Source organism: Chaetodon trifascialis, chromosome 10, assembly GCF_039877785.1.
Source record: "Chaetodon trifascialis isolate fChaTrf1 chromosome 10, fChaTrf1.hap1, whole genome shotgun sequence".
Taxonomy (NCBI): Eukaryota; Metazoa; Chordata; class Actinopteri; order Chaetodontiformes; family Chaetodontidae; genus Chaetodon; species Chaetodon trifascialis.
The window spans coordinates 17,913,226-17,931,876 of NC_092065.1; the positions used below are offsets into that span (position 1 = coordinate 17,913,226).

The 18,651-nt window shown below is 44.6% G+C and overlaps 1 protein-coding gene across 1 annotated transcript in view; it reads right to left on the bottom strand.

Annotated features, from left to right (window-relative positions):
• Positions 1 to 12,410, bottom strand: part of b4galnt4a (beta-1,4-N-acetyl-galactosaminyl transferase 4a) — a 138,947-nt gene extending 126,537 nt beyond the window's left edge. The window contains exon 1 of the mRNA XM_070972057.1: positions 10,794 to 12,410. Coding sequence (XP_070828158.1) covers positions 10,794 to 10,935 — 142 coding nt within the window. The 5' untranslated portion in view covers positions 10,936 to 12,410. The remainder of the gene's footprint in view (positions 1 to 10,793) is intronic.
• Between the last annotated feature and the right edge of the window lie 6,241 nt (positions 12,411 to 18,651).

Sequence of the window (18,651 nt, forward strand, 5' to 3'; positions counted from 1 at the left end):
GAAACACGATCAGATGGTCAGAAAAGTGCCAGAATGATGTATTATGCACATCGGCACATTGCCAGTCCTCCTATCCTCCCCAGCAATGTAAGAACACCTCATTTCCACCAGCGGGGCTGGTAGCAGCAGCATGTTTGACAGAGAGATAATAGAGTTGAATTGTCTTGCTTTGCTGCGGCAGGTGAATCTCCATGTCAAATTCAGGCAGATGAAAAGCTTGCAATTGTCCCACATCTCATTTGTAGGTGCAAAAATGGATGGGAAAAAAAAAGCAGAGGGTGTGATAGATGTGTCATTTTATGGAGGGAAGGAGGAGGCTGGGAAGCAAGAACAAAACAGAGACGAGCAACCAAGCAAGAGGGAAATGGAAGATAAGAGGGCGGAGGAGGGGTGGAATAAAGTGTGGTGACATTAGACGTACAATGTCCTCTCTGTCAGAGCAGCTTTTAAGAATGTCCTCTGTTTGCCACCATGTAAACAAGGCCGCAAGCTCAAGACACCGGTAACAGCTACAGGTAGAACGCATATATTTTCTTCCCCTGCTGATAAAATTCACAACTCTTTTCAGATAATTAGCTCACAGTGTCACTGGCAATTTTCCGTCACTGATGTTGCTTTTCATTCTCATTCTCGTCTCCAGCCAACCTTTTCTTCCCCACTGGCTGGACGCTGGAGTATCCTTTTATTCTAATTTAAACAATACTGTTTAAACCGCTGTTTGCAGCTTGTTACGGCTGTGGTGAGCGATGCTGCTGTTGTAGCACACCGAGAGGCAACCAACCAGCCAGCAGGCCAGCCAGACAACCTGCAAACCAACACAACCCTGTCTGATGAGCAGGAATGGGATCGCTGTACCACGCAAAGTTATGAAAAATGATGGTGTGCAGACGTCGTGTGGAATAATGGACACACACTGATCCTCTCTGGAGCTCAGCGTCATGTTTTTGTCCAGTGGGGAGGAATCTACAGCGGTGCCCTTGGCAGCAGCCATCATTATGTTAGATGGTGTATACTGCCTGATATACTGCACATGAAACAAAGCCAACAGAGGCCAAGAGATGGAGTGCTGAGATTTAAGAGTGATAAGTGATTTTCTCATTGCTGATCTGATGGAAAAGATATAAAGTGGCCCAAACCCATCCAGGTAATTGGTAGAGGTTGGACCTGAAGGTGAGAGAAGTGGCCTTTCGAGGACGTCCTGCCAAGACGGAGAGAATCGAGATTGGATAGCTGAAGATTCACTCCCTGATTTTATTGCAGCCAAATCCCTAGAAACTGAGTTTAAAAGAGGAAGCTTTGGGATTTTGGAAACACTGCATATATTCAAGGAGCATATTTTTAGTCAGAGCTAGACTCCAAACCTGCAGCTTAAAACAGTTTTGCCCTTTGTAAAGACATTAGTGCTCATAACACATTTTTGTAATTTAAATGTTTTTTTTTTCCTGCATTTTAACAATCCACTATTTCCAACTCATTTATAAAAATCAGCGTGACCTGAATTGAAATTTGTTGATATACATAACCCACTACGGTGATCAACGTGCTTTTATGAATGCCAAAGGTTAAAAACAATTAACACGGTGATGGAGCTGCAAGTAGTGCACAACAACCACGTAACCTTCAAGTTACTTGTTAAATCCATGTATTAATTTACATCTCATAAAGAATTGAGTAAAACCAGAAACGCAGGACAAAAAACAAAACATAACAATCTGTTGTACACCAAAGAAAAGGAATGAGCTAGAATATGCAGAAAGAAACATTTGCTGTGATCCTTTAACCCCCAGCAACTGGTTTTTGTTTACTGGAAAACAGTCTGTGACTGAACTTTCCGTGACAGCTGCTTCATAACCTTCTTTCTGCCTGCAACGTTTCCCTCACAGTAAACAAAGTAAAAACCAAGCTCCTAAAAATGAAAAGTTGAAGCAGACAAAAAATGAACTTTGAAAAATTATCCAGCAACATAAAGCTCAACAACTGTGATTTGCCATCAACTGTATTAATGTGACTGAGACGAGGACAAGAGGGATAAGCAAGAACTTAAGTATGGTATAGTGAATATGAGAGCGGGGTATTTAATTACAGTGAATTATAGATAAGCGAAATTAATGAAGAGATGTTAAAATTCAGCGCACGCTGGCGGGGATCCTCTCAAACAAGTGTGCACAGTTGTACAAACACAAACACAGCTTCAGAGTAAACTGGAATTTTCCCTCTTCTCTTGAATATCTTTCCTCATGACTGGCCACAGCTGAAAAAAAGGGAACAGTGTTTGACAGGCCGCAGAGAGCGATGCCGCGCTCCTCCACAAAGCACACATGGTAATCAAACCATCGAGCAGGCCTCTGAGACGCGAAACAAAAGAGTGACAAAGTGCAGCCCTTGTCTTCTCTCCCGCTGCTGCTCTGCGCTCCCGCCTCCTCCGATGACTCCTACGCCGCACGGAGAAGAATGAGATGAAGACGCAGACAGTCAGGTGGAGGAGATAACGTGGATGACAGGTGAGATGGAACGAGAGGCGGTAGAATGTGAGATGGGATAAAAAGAAATATCCTGCAATGATGCAACATGAAAGGAAAGAAGTGAAGTGAAGTAGTGAAGTATTCAGCTCAAATAAGCAAGACGCAAAATGCGCTGCTTGGGTTTCACATTGGGTTGCAGTCAGCAGGGGAGAGCCGGCAGACCAGCAGTGGAGCAGCGGGGAACCACCCTATCGCCACCGCAATCACGGTTTCTATCCTTTCAAACGTGCAGCCGGATAAACTGTAAAGTGCAGGATTTAGTTTTATCTAAATGGCAGCCAGACATGTTAGTGAAAGCCCTTAAATGTCAACGTGAAGGAAAACTCAAACTTCTCCCCCTCGGTGTTCAACTTTAACTGGCGAGCCTTTTATAAATGGAGATGAAATTCCTATCCCACCTCCAGATCTTGTTCCACAAGTGTGTAAATATTCATAAGTGTGCAGCGAAAAGTAAGAAAACAAGGGTGAAAGCGAATACGAGGGGAAAACTGCGGCACGCAGGGACGAGCATGTTACGGTCAATTTACTCTCTTATATCAAGTGTGTCTGTTTTTAGGGACTTTTCAACACACACACGCACATACACAAAAAAGCAGCTGATTACAATGCAACCAACATGCCTGAGAGGTGACCTTTTCCATTAACACCTGCGACAGGAAGCTCGTTCTGAGCGGCAGGGAGAGCACGGACCCACAACTCTTTGATGATTGATTGAAATCCTGCAAGCTCTGGATCACTTACAGTAAGGCAACACCAGAGCTGATGCAGCCCGTCGCTGCATAGAAACCCCTGTGAAAGAAAATCCCTCCGCAGAGGTGAGGGTGGGGGGGTAGAGAGCGGAACCGAGCCCGAGCGCGGGGAAACTGACAAATCCCATCATGACGAGGATCATGACGGTCTGCAGTCGATACTCCCACCTGACATCTGTCTCTCTGGTGCTCCCTCTCCTCTCTCTCTCGCTCTGTGACTTTCTCATTTCTTAAAACTAGCCACCAACTCGCTCTCCCAGCAGTGTCCTAGTAAATTGTCCAAATTGCCTGAGTTTTATGAGTCTACGCTGAGGAAATTGGTCTTAATTAAATCTTGATGGCATTGTTTAACAGCGTGATTGCTGCTGTATGAGGCAGCTACACCTGAACGGTCTTCCACCTCATCTGATGCGTACGCCGTCCAACTAGTTCCATGTACCAACACAGTGCACTGTGACGGGTTTATTATAAGTCACAGCCACGTCCTCCCCTGATGCATCCTGCTGCATGTCCCACCTGTTGCGTGAGAAGGGTGTCCTTCTTCTGCCCTGTCCCTCCTCCCCAAATGCTCGTTCCCTTTTTGCAGCGAGTGTGCCAGCGGGCAGACAGTGCCATCATTCAGCTGTTTCCTCTTCTGCTTGGATAAACACTGGGGCTAAAGTGCAGACGGCAGCGGGACCGGGGAGGTGCGCACTCACAGACACATGCAGTAACACACTTTGGAAAAAAACAAGCTACATCCCACATACACATTTGCCTCTCTTACACTAAATCTCTCTGTTTCGCTAACTAGCTCTCTCTCGCTCACACACACGCACGCACGCACACGCGCAAACAAATCTCCTGCGGCAAAGCCGTGGCAGTGGGCCAGCACTCTCATCTGCATGGGGCAGAGCTGGTACCTTGATGGTGGCTTGTTAGGCAGGCCAACACAAATTTCATTAACCCTGAGGTTAACACACTCTGGACTGGTGTTTTTCCAATGCTTTCACTCACCTTCCAGCCTAGCCTCCCTTCATCTCTAAAGCCTGTATCCACATCTGTTAATCTTACATTCAGCATTGAAAGCGTTGGAAAACGCACGGCGGGCATGTGAATGTAACACACCCTGAGCGGGCTGTAACAAATTCTGTTGCATTTGCTTTAGCATTAGCAAGAAAACAGAGAATGTGAAATTACCAAACGGAGGACTGGACTGTTACGGAGCCTGAACATTTTTTCATAAATGTACAAATTTACAACCCTAGTTCCAGAAAAAATAAATAAAATGGAACGGTGCATAAAACATAAATAGAAATAAAATAGAATATGATAATTTGATAATCCTTTTTGACATATACTCAGCATAATATTGTTGGGACAGGAGCAGCTAAAGACTGGGAAAGCAGTGGAATGCTCCAAAAACACCTGTTGGGAACATTCCACAGGTAGAAAGAAAGAAATCCCTTTATTAGTCACATTTTACACACAACATGCGAAGTTCGGAGGGGAAACTGCACATGCCATGCATATGTGAAATTTATTCTCTGCCTTTAACCCATCCTTGGACCGTCCGTCCTCCGCAGCGGACCAGGAGCGGTGGGCTGCCAGCTGACCGGCACCCGGGGACCAGTTCCTGTTGTCACCATTGGTCAGGTGGTGATCTTCTTGCATGTTTTTAGTGGGGGTATTTTTATGGAGGATACCCCAGGTGAGCATGGGGTGAGCATGCAAACTCCACACAGAAAGGCCCTTTTTCCTCGAGTAGCAGGCACTGAAGGCATAGGTGGAGGACACGCAACCAGCGCCCACAGCAGGATTCGAACAAGGACCTCCTAGCTGTGAGGCGACCGTGTTACCACCTGTTCCACTGTGCCACCTGAGATAAACAGGTTTATTGGTAACAGGTGATAGTATCATGACTGGGTATGGGGTATTGGGTACGAAAGGGGCATCCTGGGAAGGCTCAGTCCTTCACAAGCAAGGGTGGAGCGAGGTTCACCGCTCTGTGAACACATGACTGTAAATGAGTGCGTCCTTTACGTTTCACACTGTGTCCCAACATGTTTGGAATCAGACTTGTGCAATGAGATATCAGCGAAGGCGCATGCACAAGAAAAGCACAGGATATGATTTCTCCCTCTTAATCCTTTTGTTGTCTGCACCTCCACCAGGCAGGTCCTACAGCATCCAGGCACATTGAGGATGCAGCGCGAGTTGTTATGGGGACATCATTCATCCTCACTGTGGAATTACCCACAGAGAGATTTACTGGGTTGGTCAGATAAGCTGTGGGGCAGATTCATGGTCGAGCTTCTGACAGTCCCTATCCCGGCTCCCCAGACGCAACCTAACAATGACTGCCACATGCATATGCTTTTATGACACGGCCCCTTAAACGAAATAAGACGTCAAAGATACAGCTGCTTCAACTGAAATGACTGTTTCATACATAATGCAGTTTCTCTGTGATGGTATTGTTTTATCTAATCATTACGCGAGGATTGCAGAGACAGATGCACAGATTGTAAGATTCCAGTTTTCGATTTTATGATCACAGCACTGAAATCATGCCTGTTTCTGCAACAACAGCTTCCACCTGGAAACTGAATTACGTGTATGTACAGCATCAGAAATATTTCTGTTAAGCCAGCCAGACAGTACGGCTCTAAAGAATATAAATAACCACATTAGTACAGCTACAATTTCATAATTCACTCCTTTCTGGATTTCTCCCGATGAAAGGCTTTTTTTTTCTCTCTCTCGTTTTCCCATCTGAATAACAGAGCTCTTCCACATTGATACACAGGCCCAGCTTTCCTAAATGGAAGCAATCTTTAAAAGCCGCACCGCCCAGCTGGGTTCACACATGTCCCCTGTTTAACATGCCCAAACCACTTTGTTGATGCAGACCTGCAGACTGCACCCACGCTGGGCTCGGTGCTCCTATAAAAAGCTGCTAAATTCAACTCTGTCAGAGACACACCTAAGAAATACAACACGACTGCCTCGGGGATTGCTTTTTACTAAGCATGTAGATTGTTTATGTCTCTTTGTTGCGTTCTACTTTCCTCCATTAACAAGCACTGTGTTTCACCAGAGGCTCAAGCGTGCACCAAACAGCTGCATTACTCACAAATCTGAAAAGGTAACTGACAATATTCACTGCTGCATGATCAAGTGAAAAGGTGCTGTGTATGTTTTTAAGCGCTTACGCACACCAAGGCGGCGTCTCTCACCGCTTTACCGGCAGAGCGGTTCTGGCTGAGGTGAAGCTGACTGACCGTGAGAACCACGAGAGCTAAAATTAGGGAAAGTGACATCGGAGGGCATGGTTACCATGACAGCGAGCCAGCCTGAGGGTGTTGCTGCTGAGATACAACAACAAGCCGAATGCAACTTGATAGCGAACTGCAACTATATCCGAGTGTTTGAGTGTGAAAGTGTGGTTCATTGAGTCAGTTTCTGCCTGAAGTCACATTAAGACAATACAATGACGCCGTTTCCACAAGTTCTGTCTGCTCTGTGTTTAGTCTTCGGTGCATATTCAATGCGTTTCAGCTTCCTCAAAACCTGTGAACGCATCGGCTTGGATAAAATAAGCTCCACAACATCCCGCCAGCCCAGCACGTTCCTCTCCCATATGTTGTCTCCATGGGCAACCAAGCAGCCAATCTGTCGAAGGCCCTGAGACTTCCCCTCTCACACTTCCTGCCTTTCCCTCCGGAGTGGTAATGATATGGAAGCGTGTGTGTAGTATGTGCTATTTTACAACTACACAGGCAACAAATTTGTGTGTTTGTGTGGGGGCAATTGAGTATATGCGCAGTGCCTCCACATGTGTAATCATAGTTAATCAATAGAGGCCTGTATGCAGCAGCCAGCCTGCTCCTCCTCCTCCTCCTCCTCCTCCTCCTCCTCCTCAGTGGACCTGTTGATGCTGGAAAACAGGGGGGCTGTTGTACAACTGGGTGGCCGCGTAGATGTGGCACTCATCTAATATGCACCGCAGCGCTGCCTGCCAACACACTTCCTCATTGAAATTCTGATTAAATAAGGCCAGTCTGGTCAGCGCGCAATCTAAAAACTATTTAATTATACCTTTCTGGCTTTCCCCATCATCATAGTTACAACGGCTACCTTAGCTTTTAAGGAAATATAAATGAATTCCCCAAGAAACATATTCCCAAAAGTCAGGCTGCTGTTGCTCATTGTGCTCTTATTATATCCCTTGACTGGCCGTTTCACAGCGAGAGAGGCATGCAGGATATGTAAATGATACATTCATACACGAAGCAGATCAGGATTGTTCTGTTGCTTTTACGTCCCCGACTGTGATGCGAGGAAAAGCTCCTGACCCACAGTTTTCTCCTCAAGCAGAGATGTTTCATCGGGTGGGAAGCAGCTCCAACCTTTTGGGAAAAAAACTGTTAGATAATCAAGTTCCTCACATCTTGAGCTGCTGTTCGAGTCCATCACGCAGCTCGACAGCATCCTGCTGAATTATTTAGTGGTAGAAAATGAGGGTCCATTTCAGTAGGGATGTGGCTTGCTTAGTGCTCTGAGTGATGACAGTCCTGAATCAAAATGACCCGATGGCACTTCTGTGCAATTGATTTCTTTGCTTACCAACCGCAGTTTGATATTTCTGATCACACTGGACTCCTGAGTGATGATGCGTCCTTCAACCTGTTCAACTAAGTTTGCAAGCTGACGTTAATCATGCAGTTTCCACTCGGTGAGACGCAAGCTTGGTTAGAAATGTCACGGCTCATTAAGGCCCAGCAAAACCCTTTTAACATCGAATGTAAATGTCACTAGTCAGGTAAAAGCAAACGCATTCCTATCTGAAGACCAGTGAAGGCATTCAAACGTACCGGGAGCGCTTTCCTTTCACTGCTGCACCCAAATTCTTGTCAGAGTTCAACCAGAGACTTTGCATGACTGAATTGTTTTTTGTGTCTCTACCAGGATGCACATAAGGCTGCAAAGGGCAGTAATATGCTCCAATGAGAGGAGAAGACGAAGGCTGCCAAACTTCTATAAACAAAGCAAGTTTCAAAGCATTCATAAAAGGCGCTGCGAATGTTTTATGATATAGAAAATGCATTCAACGTGTTTGTTCCGGTTGATGTAAACGCTGAAAGTACATAAAAGCGCGTTTGTTTGCTATAACCAGTAAGAAGGCCTCTTCTCCAAGTTCCAGGCCCCTGCTCCCTCATTATGTTGACCCAGTCAACCAACACACGAGCACACGGAGGTGAGTAAACTGAAGTTTGAAACACTTGACAGACCGTGTATGAAGTCATCTGCTGTAAAGCGTCTCCGACACGCTTCTCAAATCATTACTCACAATTAGATGGATGCAGCCTCGGTGGGGCACTTTGCGCCACCGTGTTTATGTTTCGCATAAGTCTGCTGGTCAGACGCCAGTAAGACTTTATCTAGTGGATGAAGTCCTCGCAGCAATCTGTCTGACACGAGTGCTTGCTCAAGAAGAAGATTTGGCTGAAATGAATCTAATTTCCTCCAAAACAGGGACAAGCCGAATGGAAATTTGACAAATTTCATATTCAAATGAGGGAGGACTCAGGCCAGAAATGAAATTACACTATTTCTACCTGCCCCACCTCAGTGCTTAGAATCAATGAAGATTCTCGCGTGGAGAGAATACTGCCAGCCTGATATGAATATTTACACACTTCACGGAGCCCCATATTCGGTAATGGCTACATCTCACTTAGAAACCCTTGGTGCGAGAGGGGACATGTTATTCATAAGAGGTTAAGTGAGTTGACCTGCTCAGATGCCTGCTAAATGGAAGACAGTCAATTAGGCACACAGACCAGTGCACCACAGCATAACAGCTTCCTTCCTCATCAGACGGCCGCGGCAGACGAGTCACAAAGGCAGACTATTAGCGGAAGCCGTAGAATGAGGAACACGGTGATGTCGAAAATACCGGGGTGCGTCGGGCTCTGTGATTTCAGAGAATGAGAAGGGAGCGTCCTGCTCTCGGGCAAGAATGAAGAATGCATGATGCAATGATATCCAGCAAATCTGCTCATATAGGAGGACTGAGAGTGACCATTCATTCTCCCAACTTAAGTGTCTGTATGTGTGAGCACAGGGTGCATATATAATATCACCATGTGCACCTGTGCATGTTGCTGCTGTAGCCAGCAATACATTCGGCCTCTTTCAGGCTTAAATGTGTACTTTTCTTGAGAGAGGTCTGCCTTACGCAAGCAGGATAGAATAATATAAGCTTCGCCGATGTTAAATTCATTTTTGACCTGACACAAACTCAGAACTCACTTAGCTGCGGTTACCAGTTGCAACAAGCCAGAGTGGCAGGCTTCAGCCATGAGTATGACTAAGGACTGTCATCACCAGAAAAATAAATCCAGTCTGTCACTGGGAAAACCCCACAGCTGAGATCAGAGACAATGAAATGATCTCTGCGTGTTAGTGCGTGTGTGTGTGTGTGTGTGTGTGTGTGTGTGTGTGTGTGTGTGTGTGTGTGTGTGTGCGTGCGTGCAGTGTACACTCTTCAAGGACATCATAATCGTTGGGTATCACTTTACACAGACAGCTGCAGGAGATAGATTACACCATCATCCCATGTTATACCCAGTAGTAGGTGATGGTACGTTACACCGTTTTGTTTTGTTTTGTTTTTTTTCATTAATAGTTGTGTATTCCTGTACAATATTCGGCATCATCCACTGTTCAGACCAGGTGTTCACGACGCGCAATCAAGCCTTGGTAAGAGGGAGCCTTACAGCAGCAGGTGGAGATCTGCCTCCCCTGTACTAACCCAAGTCCTGATATTTTTCCAAGTCTAACTGGCATGTCTGTCACCTCTGAGTCCACCTTCATGAACTGCCCTTTGATTATTAATGTTGAGGGCGGAGGTCTGGCTTTCCACCTGGCCCGACACCACGGTGCTCTTTACTCAGTCCAGAGAAGGAAACTGTTGTTAATTTATGAAGGCACGCTGCCTCTCTGTGCTGCTTCGTATAACAGGTCCTATCCATCACACTGCTGAAGGGAGAACAATCAGGATGTGAAAGGCAGCAGAGGCATATTTGTCATAAATCCATGCAACTAACATTATTCTTAAAGGGGTTTTATGTGACTTAAGTGTTTATACAGGTCTCATCATAAAGCATGATATATAACACCTATGGTATTTTTTCCTTTTTATCTGTTACTTTGTCTACAGAGGGGAGTTTATGGTGGCCTTATCATGCTTTATGGCATTATTATCTTCAGTGATGTCACCTTAATATTCCTATAATATCCCTGCAGGTGCTCACTGCACTCAGTGGGGACTTTATAGTGATGTTACACTAGTTTATGGTATTATATCCTGAGGTATCACTGCAGTATTCATGAAGGGTCTGTTAAATGTCTTTTTAAATGTCTTTAGGGACTGTTAAGTTCATATCCATCAGGATTAAAGACGAGACTCCTTTTCCAAAACTTCGAAGTGTAACGCATGAGATGATCAGACAAGGCTTTTCTCTGGAAACCCTACCTTTTCCGTAGTTGAAGTGGAGCTTGATGGTCTTGCCCTGGTTGATGTGCAGGTAGGTGAACCACACGGCGGAGGTGAGCAGTACCAGCAGCAGCAGGAGCTTGAACTGCTTCCGGATCTTCTTCACGGGGAAGCGCAGCATCCTGGCTCAAACATCCTCCGGTAGCCGCCCGGTAGATAGTCAAAACGGGGCCGGAAAGTGGTCGCTCGGGCGCTGCTGAGTTCAGTTTCTGGCTCTACTGACGGGCTTCCTCCCGGTCACAGCGACGGCATGTGACCCGGCCAATGAACGGGGAGTGTTAACTACAGACAGCTTAAAGCGCGTCTCATTCCCCCGGATCCGCGGGGTGACAGCGGCGCCAAACTCGTCGTATCCTCAGATCTGGGTCCAAACACCTCTGTGGCAGTCATTGCTTATGAATGCAACCCGGTTTCCCCCCTTTCCCGATGAATAGCGTGGCTTGTAAACAGGCGTCCCTGTTGGAGCTTCCAGGCGGCTGGGGGGCAGCAGGGAAAAGGCTGCAGATCAAAAGCCGCTAAGTTCAGTTAAGAGTGTGACCAGGGGAACAAAATAGCAGTCCGGCGATAATCTACACAAATCCCCTGTAGCTCAAGCCTTTGCTGACACCGCGACGCTGATTATTTTATCGGCTACTCAAGGATCATCCCCAGCCACGGGCTTCAGCGCCAAAGAGCAAGAGGAGAAATTTCGTTTCCATGTGGAGAGGTGATCGGACAAAGCATCTCCACGAAGCTGCGGCGACACTTCCTGACAGAAGAAAACCGTCCTCCTGCACACCAGACGGCTGTTTTTAATCTTTCCAAATGAGTACAAATGAAATTAAAGGGCCCTCAGTGAAATGCGACCATGGACTCATGCCGGCGAAACCTTTTGACGGAGTGGCGAATGTGAAGGTACCGTGAGGGAAAGGTTAAGGTGGCGATCGAGCAAATGTCACAGCTCTGTGCGCTCCATCTATTGTTAAACACAGCTGAAACTGAGACTCTGGCTTCCAGTTCAGATGGAGCGCGTCTTTATTTAAGTCCTGCTGGGAGAGGAGGGGCGATCAGCTGTCATCCTCACACTCGGGTTGGTTTGAAGCCCCGCGCCGACTAAATATTACACCGATGTAGATTAAAAACTGTGAATGCTCCATGGCGGCGTAGCAGGAGAGGTTTGATGGAAATACTCAGATGTGTTTGTTCGATTTAAGGTCCAGGGAACAGATCTCCATGTGCTCCGGATGGTCCGTTATCTCACGGCAGGTGCGTTTTTCTTCCAAAGTAGCTGCGTTGTCCGAGTCCAAGAGATCACCAGCAAATAACCTCATCCGGATTAAACTAATAAACACTGATGTGCGGGGCTAGCAGCGGATGCACTGTCTTGTGTTGTTATTCTGTCATGAGCTTTTTTCCCTTTAAAACGCCGCAATAGCATCGTCCAACCCGCTTGTCACCTCGCGCAGGGAGAAAAATGGGCTGAGCTCCAGAAAAGGTGCCGCGAAGAAAGCTGCAACAAGCTGACACAGGACCGGGGAAGAACATGGTTTTGTTTTGCTACAATGAAACACGTAAGGGTATCTCCTTTCACTGCACAGCTCCGTACGCCCATCAATTGAGCATCTTAACGGTGCAGAGCAACCTAACCTGGGCGGGCAGAGACTGACAAGTCCGGCGTCCAATTGCAACCCTGCAGAGGGTTCAGAGGAGGCGGGACGACAAGGTTTGCTCTCACCGTTGCTTGGTACCAGTGTAATCCATCATCCAATGGCTGAACGCACATCCTGAAACTTGTTCAGGTTTCCCTTTCTGCCCTTTTCTCGTGAGTGTGAGGCACCGTGTTCGTTTAATTAACAATTAGAGGTAGTTTTTCAGGTATAAGTGAAGAAACAACTCGGGAATTTGAACGAAATTGATCGAAATACCGTCTGTTGACAGACATGGTCGCTTTGTGTCCGTGTATAGCTCCTCCAATTATAATTTGGACCGTTTTTTTTTAAAACGAACAGTTGCTTTAAAAACAGAAAGAAATATGTTTTACGTTGGCCAGACAATCATTTTCATACAAGCTCTCTTCACATTTAACAGTCTTTTCTAATTCCCCTCTGACATTGCCATGTTATATTTGATACTTGTGTTTGACACAAACTAAAATAGATGCAAACGTCGATTATTTTCAGCAAAACTGAAATAATTTACAAGTCTTCTCATTGTAAGATCAAGAGGAAACATTCCAATTTCAGTCTCATATTTAAAGAGAGGATGACAAAAATGTACATTTCTGATTTTAATTTGTCTGAAGTAAGATTTCCTGAATTGCCTTTGCAGCTCGTCAGCTCCGCTCAGTGTGGCCTCTTCGCTGTGTGTGTGCTGACACCCTGCACAGCGCTCGGGATACACTCTTGACTGCCGCCCTCTGGTCAAACATAAAACAGCAATGACTCCGTGAAATGAGGCAGCACATTCTTTGATCCTCACCAACCGCATTGTTGAAGCAAGGATGCTTGTGTTTAAATCTTATGAGATAAAATACCAGTAGAGAAATAACAAGGTCGTGCAGTTTGGACTATTTTCAGAGTGCACAGATCTGTAGTTCAGTGACATTTTGACTTGTCATTGCAGGAAAAGCACATGTGCACATGTTAATGATGGCTTTACACTATTCAAGTGTCCTGCAAATCAGGCCTATAATCAGGCCAGTGAGTGAGCACATTACCTGGACTCTGGAGGTGACACACGTAGAGCCATCGGTTCTTAATTCCACCTGTGTTTTTCCTGCTGTGATCGGTCAAAATGTCTGCTGTAAAAAAGGGACAATATCTAAAGCTTTTAGCAGTGACCAAAAACAATTGAATTCAGATATTTGAAGGCTCTGCACACGCACACATTTTCATTTCTTCTGGCTAATTACACTTCAGCTCAGCTTGGTGTTGGGTGGAGTTATGATGGGAATAACGATGTCATCAAAATCAGCGAACTAATAGGGACAGCTGTTTTAACAAATCCAGCCTACATACTAATTCAGCACAGGTATCAAGCATGCAGTATGCTCACACTCAACAAGCGAAAAAAATAATGTGCATAGTAAGAAAAACCCTGATTTTTGAGTGTGCTGTCGATGGACACGATTTTTCTGCAATGTAGTGCACACAAGAAATGATAGCTGCAAAAAGAATCAAACTAATTGTGGATGATGGTGACACATTATCCTTAATTGTTACATTTGTGGGCAGCACAAGATTTAAACCCCCCCCCTCCACTGCTTTCACAACCAGCCTCCCCTGATCCCCCCGGACCCGCTGGCACCACTCCTTAAAAATATCCTGGGCAAAGGGCAAACCTCCAAGCAGGACTAATGGTGAATTTGGAAGGGATGTGAGAAAGGGTGCATGGTACAAATCTGAAAAAGCACACACACACACACACACACACACACACACACACACACACACACACACACACACACACACACACACACACACACACACATACACACACAGACTGTCCAAGCAGATAAGGAAATATATGATTATGAAAGTGAAAGAGTAAAATAAACACCAAAAGGAAAACTTTCCGTACAAAACTTTGGGGTTTCAGTCCACGTCCTTTGAACTCCACTATCTTTCCTGAGACGTTCGTAGAAGCTGTAGACACCAAGCCATTATATTGCATGATGTTCTCAACAACTGTGAGTGTCTGTCCCATAGAGACCTTAGTGTAGGAGGAAGGGCTTTGAATGGCTTGAGCTGGGTTCTTCCATAGCTGCAACAGGCACTGAAGGATTTGTGATCACCGTGGGCTTTTGAGGTCTCCCCAGGGACACATGACAGCATTGGGGTAAAAAAACGCAGACTACATCCATCTTAGGTGTATGAAATGGAACTGCATTTGTGACTTCTGGTGGAGCTGTCCATGCTCTTCTGAAGTTTCTATCCTTCTTCCTGGTCCTGTCTTTTCTGTTTCACTGCTCGCCGTACAGCATTCTCCAGAAAACAATCAGCATGTTGTTTGAAATTAGACGTGCATCACCAGGAGTCATGTGTTGGCTGTGGGCAGTTAGTGTTAATTGGTACAATTAATGCTGAACTAAGATATCATTAATCACTGAGAACTGATGTTTGTTTGTTTTTCATGGGGCATGTGAAAACCTTTTGTTGGCTGAATACGGAAAGGTAGCCATGGCTCAACAAAGACTGATGAAACAAATGATTGTAGGATACAGCAATTGCTGAATCCTTTCATGCACAAAATGTTAGAAATGGGCCGAGGTCTTTTCCTTCATGCTTTCTCACTATCAATTAAATGTGAGTATGTGTAGAAGAGCATTATTCTCACTCTGGAGGAGATATGTATGTGACCACTAAAGTGACACTATGCATTAAAAGAGTCAATACATTTAACAAAAGGACTTGTGACCATTTTTTACACATGATGCTCTTACTAAAATACGGCTGCAGTGAACACCATGCATGAAACGAGCAACAGGAAAGGATGAGTAATTAATTACCTGCGACTTCTTGCCTGCTCAGCTTCACTTCCTGATGAATGTCCACACAGCGATCAGCTGATAAGTAAATATTTACAAGGCCGTTTAATGAACTTAATTTGAAATTAGACCCAATTAACCATTATGCCATGTATGGATAAGATGGTGTATGCACATGAGTTGAAAAGTCATATAGTTGTGTGAAATGAGGCAACCATGGGTGGCTCACCATGCATTGACAGTCAATAGTGATATGACACAAAGCGGACTTCACATCACAAGCTTCACATACGACATTGTGAACTATGAGGTAGTTGCCATGACAACACAATCACACTGAAAACAAAAACCTGTCCTTGCTAGCTAGGTACTTTATTAGCATGCGGACGCCAAATGGAAAATCAGCAACATATGCCTACTTCATAATTCCTACCTGACTTCTCTGAAGATGATGTCAATGTTACAACATGTCAATCTCTTGTGATCGGTGGCATCACGACTTGCAGACAGTGATTTGTTCTTCTTTTTAGGCATGATGAACAACAAACAGCATATGCAAAGTTCCTTTCCCTGAACCTTTTTCAGGCAAGTTAGGAGGGGATTGGATCAATGTGGACTGGAGGAATAGTGGGATACACACTGCTCTCTAATTATAGTTGTAGAATTTGATTTGATTTTTAAAAAATCCTTTTGGGATTCAGTTGGATTCATGTCTGATGCTGCAAGTATTGTATCATCTGTTAGTATCAAATAATTAAGCATGTTGTATTATACAGATTAGTATATAGTACAGAGTGGTGGAAAGTAACTTATTACTTTTACTCAAGCACTGTACTTAAGTACAATATTGACATTGTGCTTTACTTGAGTACTTCCATTCTGTATTACTTATCCTTCTACTCCACTTCTTTTTAAATGGTAATATTGTACTTTTTATTCCAGAGCTGTTTCTTGCTATAGGCAGTTAATGCATGTGAGTCAGGCCCCTGGAAATGCCAAGGGGCCACAAAGCCAACAAATCTGTTTTCTCCTCCAATATAAATTGATACTTCTGGTAATCAGGCATCCTTATGTAATTATCTAAAACACATACATTATTTAAGGTCACAATTGCTCAAATAAAATGCATTTGTACATCAAAAAGCAATTTCTATTCCGAGTGCTCTTCTCTTACAAGCAAACCAATTTCAAAGTCATTATCAGATTCTGATGTATTGACATACTGCCATATTGATGCACTGATGGTCACATTTGTCAAGTCTAACAGTTTGGCACATAATTTATGTACTATCATGGCTTTCAAAAGGACTTACAATTCAGGAAATGAAAAATAAAGATGAGAGAAAGCTGAGGGAGAACAGTGTCGACCAGAAGTAAGACATATTAATGTTACGTACCTGAAGCACTTCCCAGCCAGCATCAGCTAGTTTGTTTTACCAGGTATTATGAACCAACATAACTGGCCAGCTAACCTTAACGCGCATTTTGTTTTCAGAGCTTACATGACCTATGGTATCATGTGTGATTGAATCTCATCTGGCCACATCTGCACATTAGCTTTATGATCAAGATTACAATACGCCTCCATGCACCGTGAAGGAGTAACGATAGGCGAAGGTCTATTCACAAATCTGGCTATTTCTTTCTGCATTCTGCAGACCCCGCGGGAGAAGGGAGGAAAAGATCTGACTGTGAGAAGGGTTGAAATAAGCACACTGAGTGCCAGCACTCCAGTGCAGTACACTTGTCCTGTACATAATTTTCCAAAAAGGATTTTAGATTAATGACGGATGGAATTTCTAGCTGAATGAATATCACTGCACTGACTGCCTGTGCTCCAGCCATCTCTGGAGAACTGAAGAGAGGAGGAAAAAATGGACTGGGAGAGGAGGAAAAATAAGTGGACTTATGGCAAGCCGTTTTAACATTTAATAGCTAGACTGGATATATATTGCAGATATCCATAATGCAGTTCTTCCTAATCAAAAAGAATATTTCTTTCTATCCACAATTGCCATTTGAGATATCCACACTGCCATTCTTCTGAGGACAAATTAGATAATGTTTTGCCGTTCATGTTTTTTTTAGGCTCTCCAATTCAGATATGCACAAATGCCTTTCTGATCTCTTTCTGACTAAACATTCTGGGTATACGCAATAGAATTCTTATCTGGAAAACTCCCATTTCAGATACCAGTAATACATTTGTTACTAGTCATAACTGAAGGGAGCCATTTTGACATTGATTATTATCTTTTTGATAATGATAATCTGTTTACAGATGGATGTGTGCTTATATTTTTGTGACTATTCACTATTCTTCCTATTCATAGTCACAAGTTTTTGAAACATTTTGGATTTCAATAGTGTTACCAACACGAAAAATCATTCCGATTCTGCAGGAGCACTCCTGAAATACTCTGGAGGGAAAGCCAGTGAGGAGACACCAGGCCCATCATCTCCCTCTGTAGAACCACTTCATCACTCCACTACTGAATCAATTGGTCCATCTGATTGGCCATTTGTTCCCACAGATGCAGTCAGGACAGTTAAGAGGACTCTCTCAGATCAGTGTTCTTCAGCCATCAAGAGCAGATGTCAGCCATGATCAGGACTGTCAAAATGGACGAAACGCCACAAATAGAAGAACACTTTGGGCAATTTGTTGTGGCTCCCAAAACAACAGGCCAGTTTGCAGAAACTGATTCTGAAAAGACTTGAAAAGCTGAATATTCCCTTTGATGACTGCAGAGGACAGTCGTATGACAACAGGGTCAACATGAAGGGAAGCAACAAAGGTATTCAAGTGAGGGTTGATGGAGAAAAATCCCCAAGCACTCTGCTCCATGTGGAGCACGCACACTGAAGGGCTGATGCAACAAGGACAGCCACAGATGCCATCAGCTATTTCGACAATGCACAGAAACTGTTCACACTCTTCTCTGCAGTACCACAGAGATGGACAATCTTGAACCATCATCTGACAGTTACACTGAAGTCCTGGAGTGAAACACTGTGGGACAGTTGTGTACAGTAAATAGTATTGAGGCGGCGCAGTACCAGGCAGCCAACATAAGAGATGCACCAATGGATGTCAGGGATAAGGCCACAGATGCTATGACCAACATTAAGCTTCGGCAGAGGTTGGGTTGTATGTCTTCCAAATTTGCACATTATGATACGAGTGGGCTGCACGGTGGCGCAGCAGGTAATGTGCGTGCCTCACAGCAAGAAGGTTGCCGGTTTGATCCCCAGGTCAGACGGGGCCTTTCTGTGTGAAGTTTGCATGTTCTTCCCGTGCATGCGTGGGTTCTCTCCGGGTACTCCGGCTTCCTCCCACAGACCAAAAACATGCTCATTAGGTTAATTGAT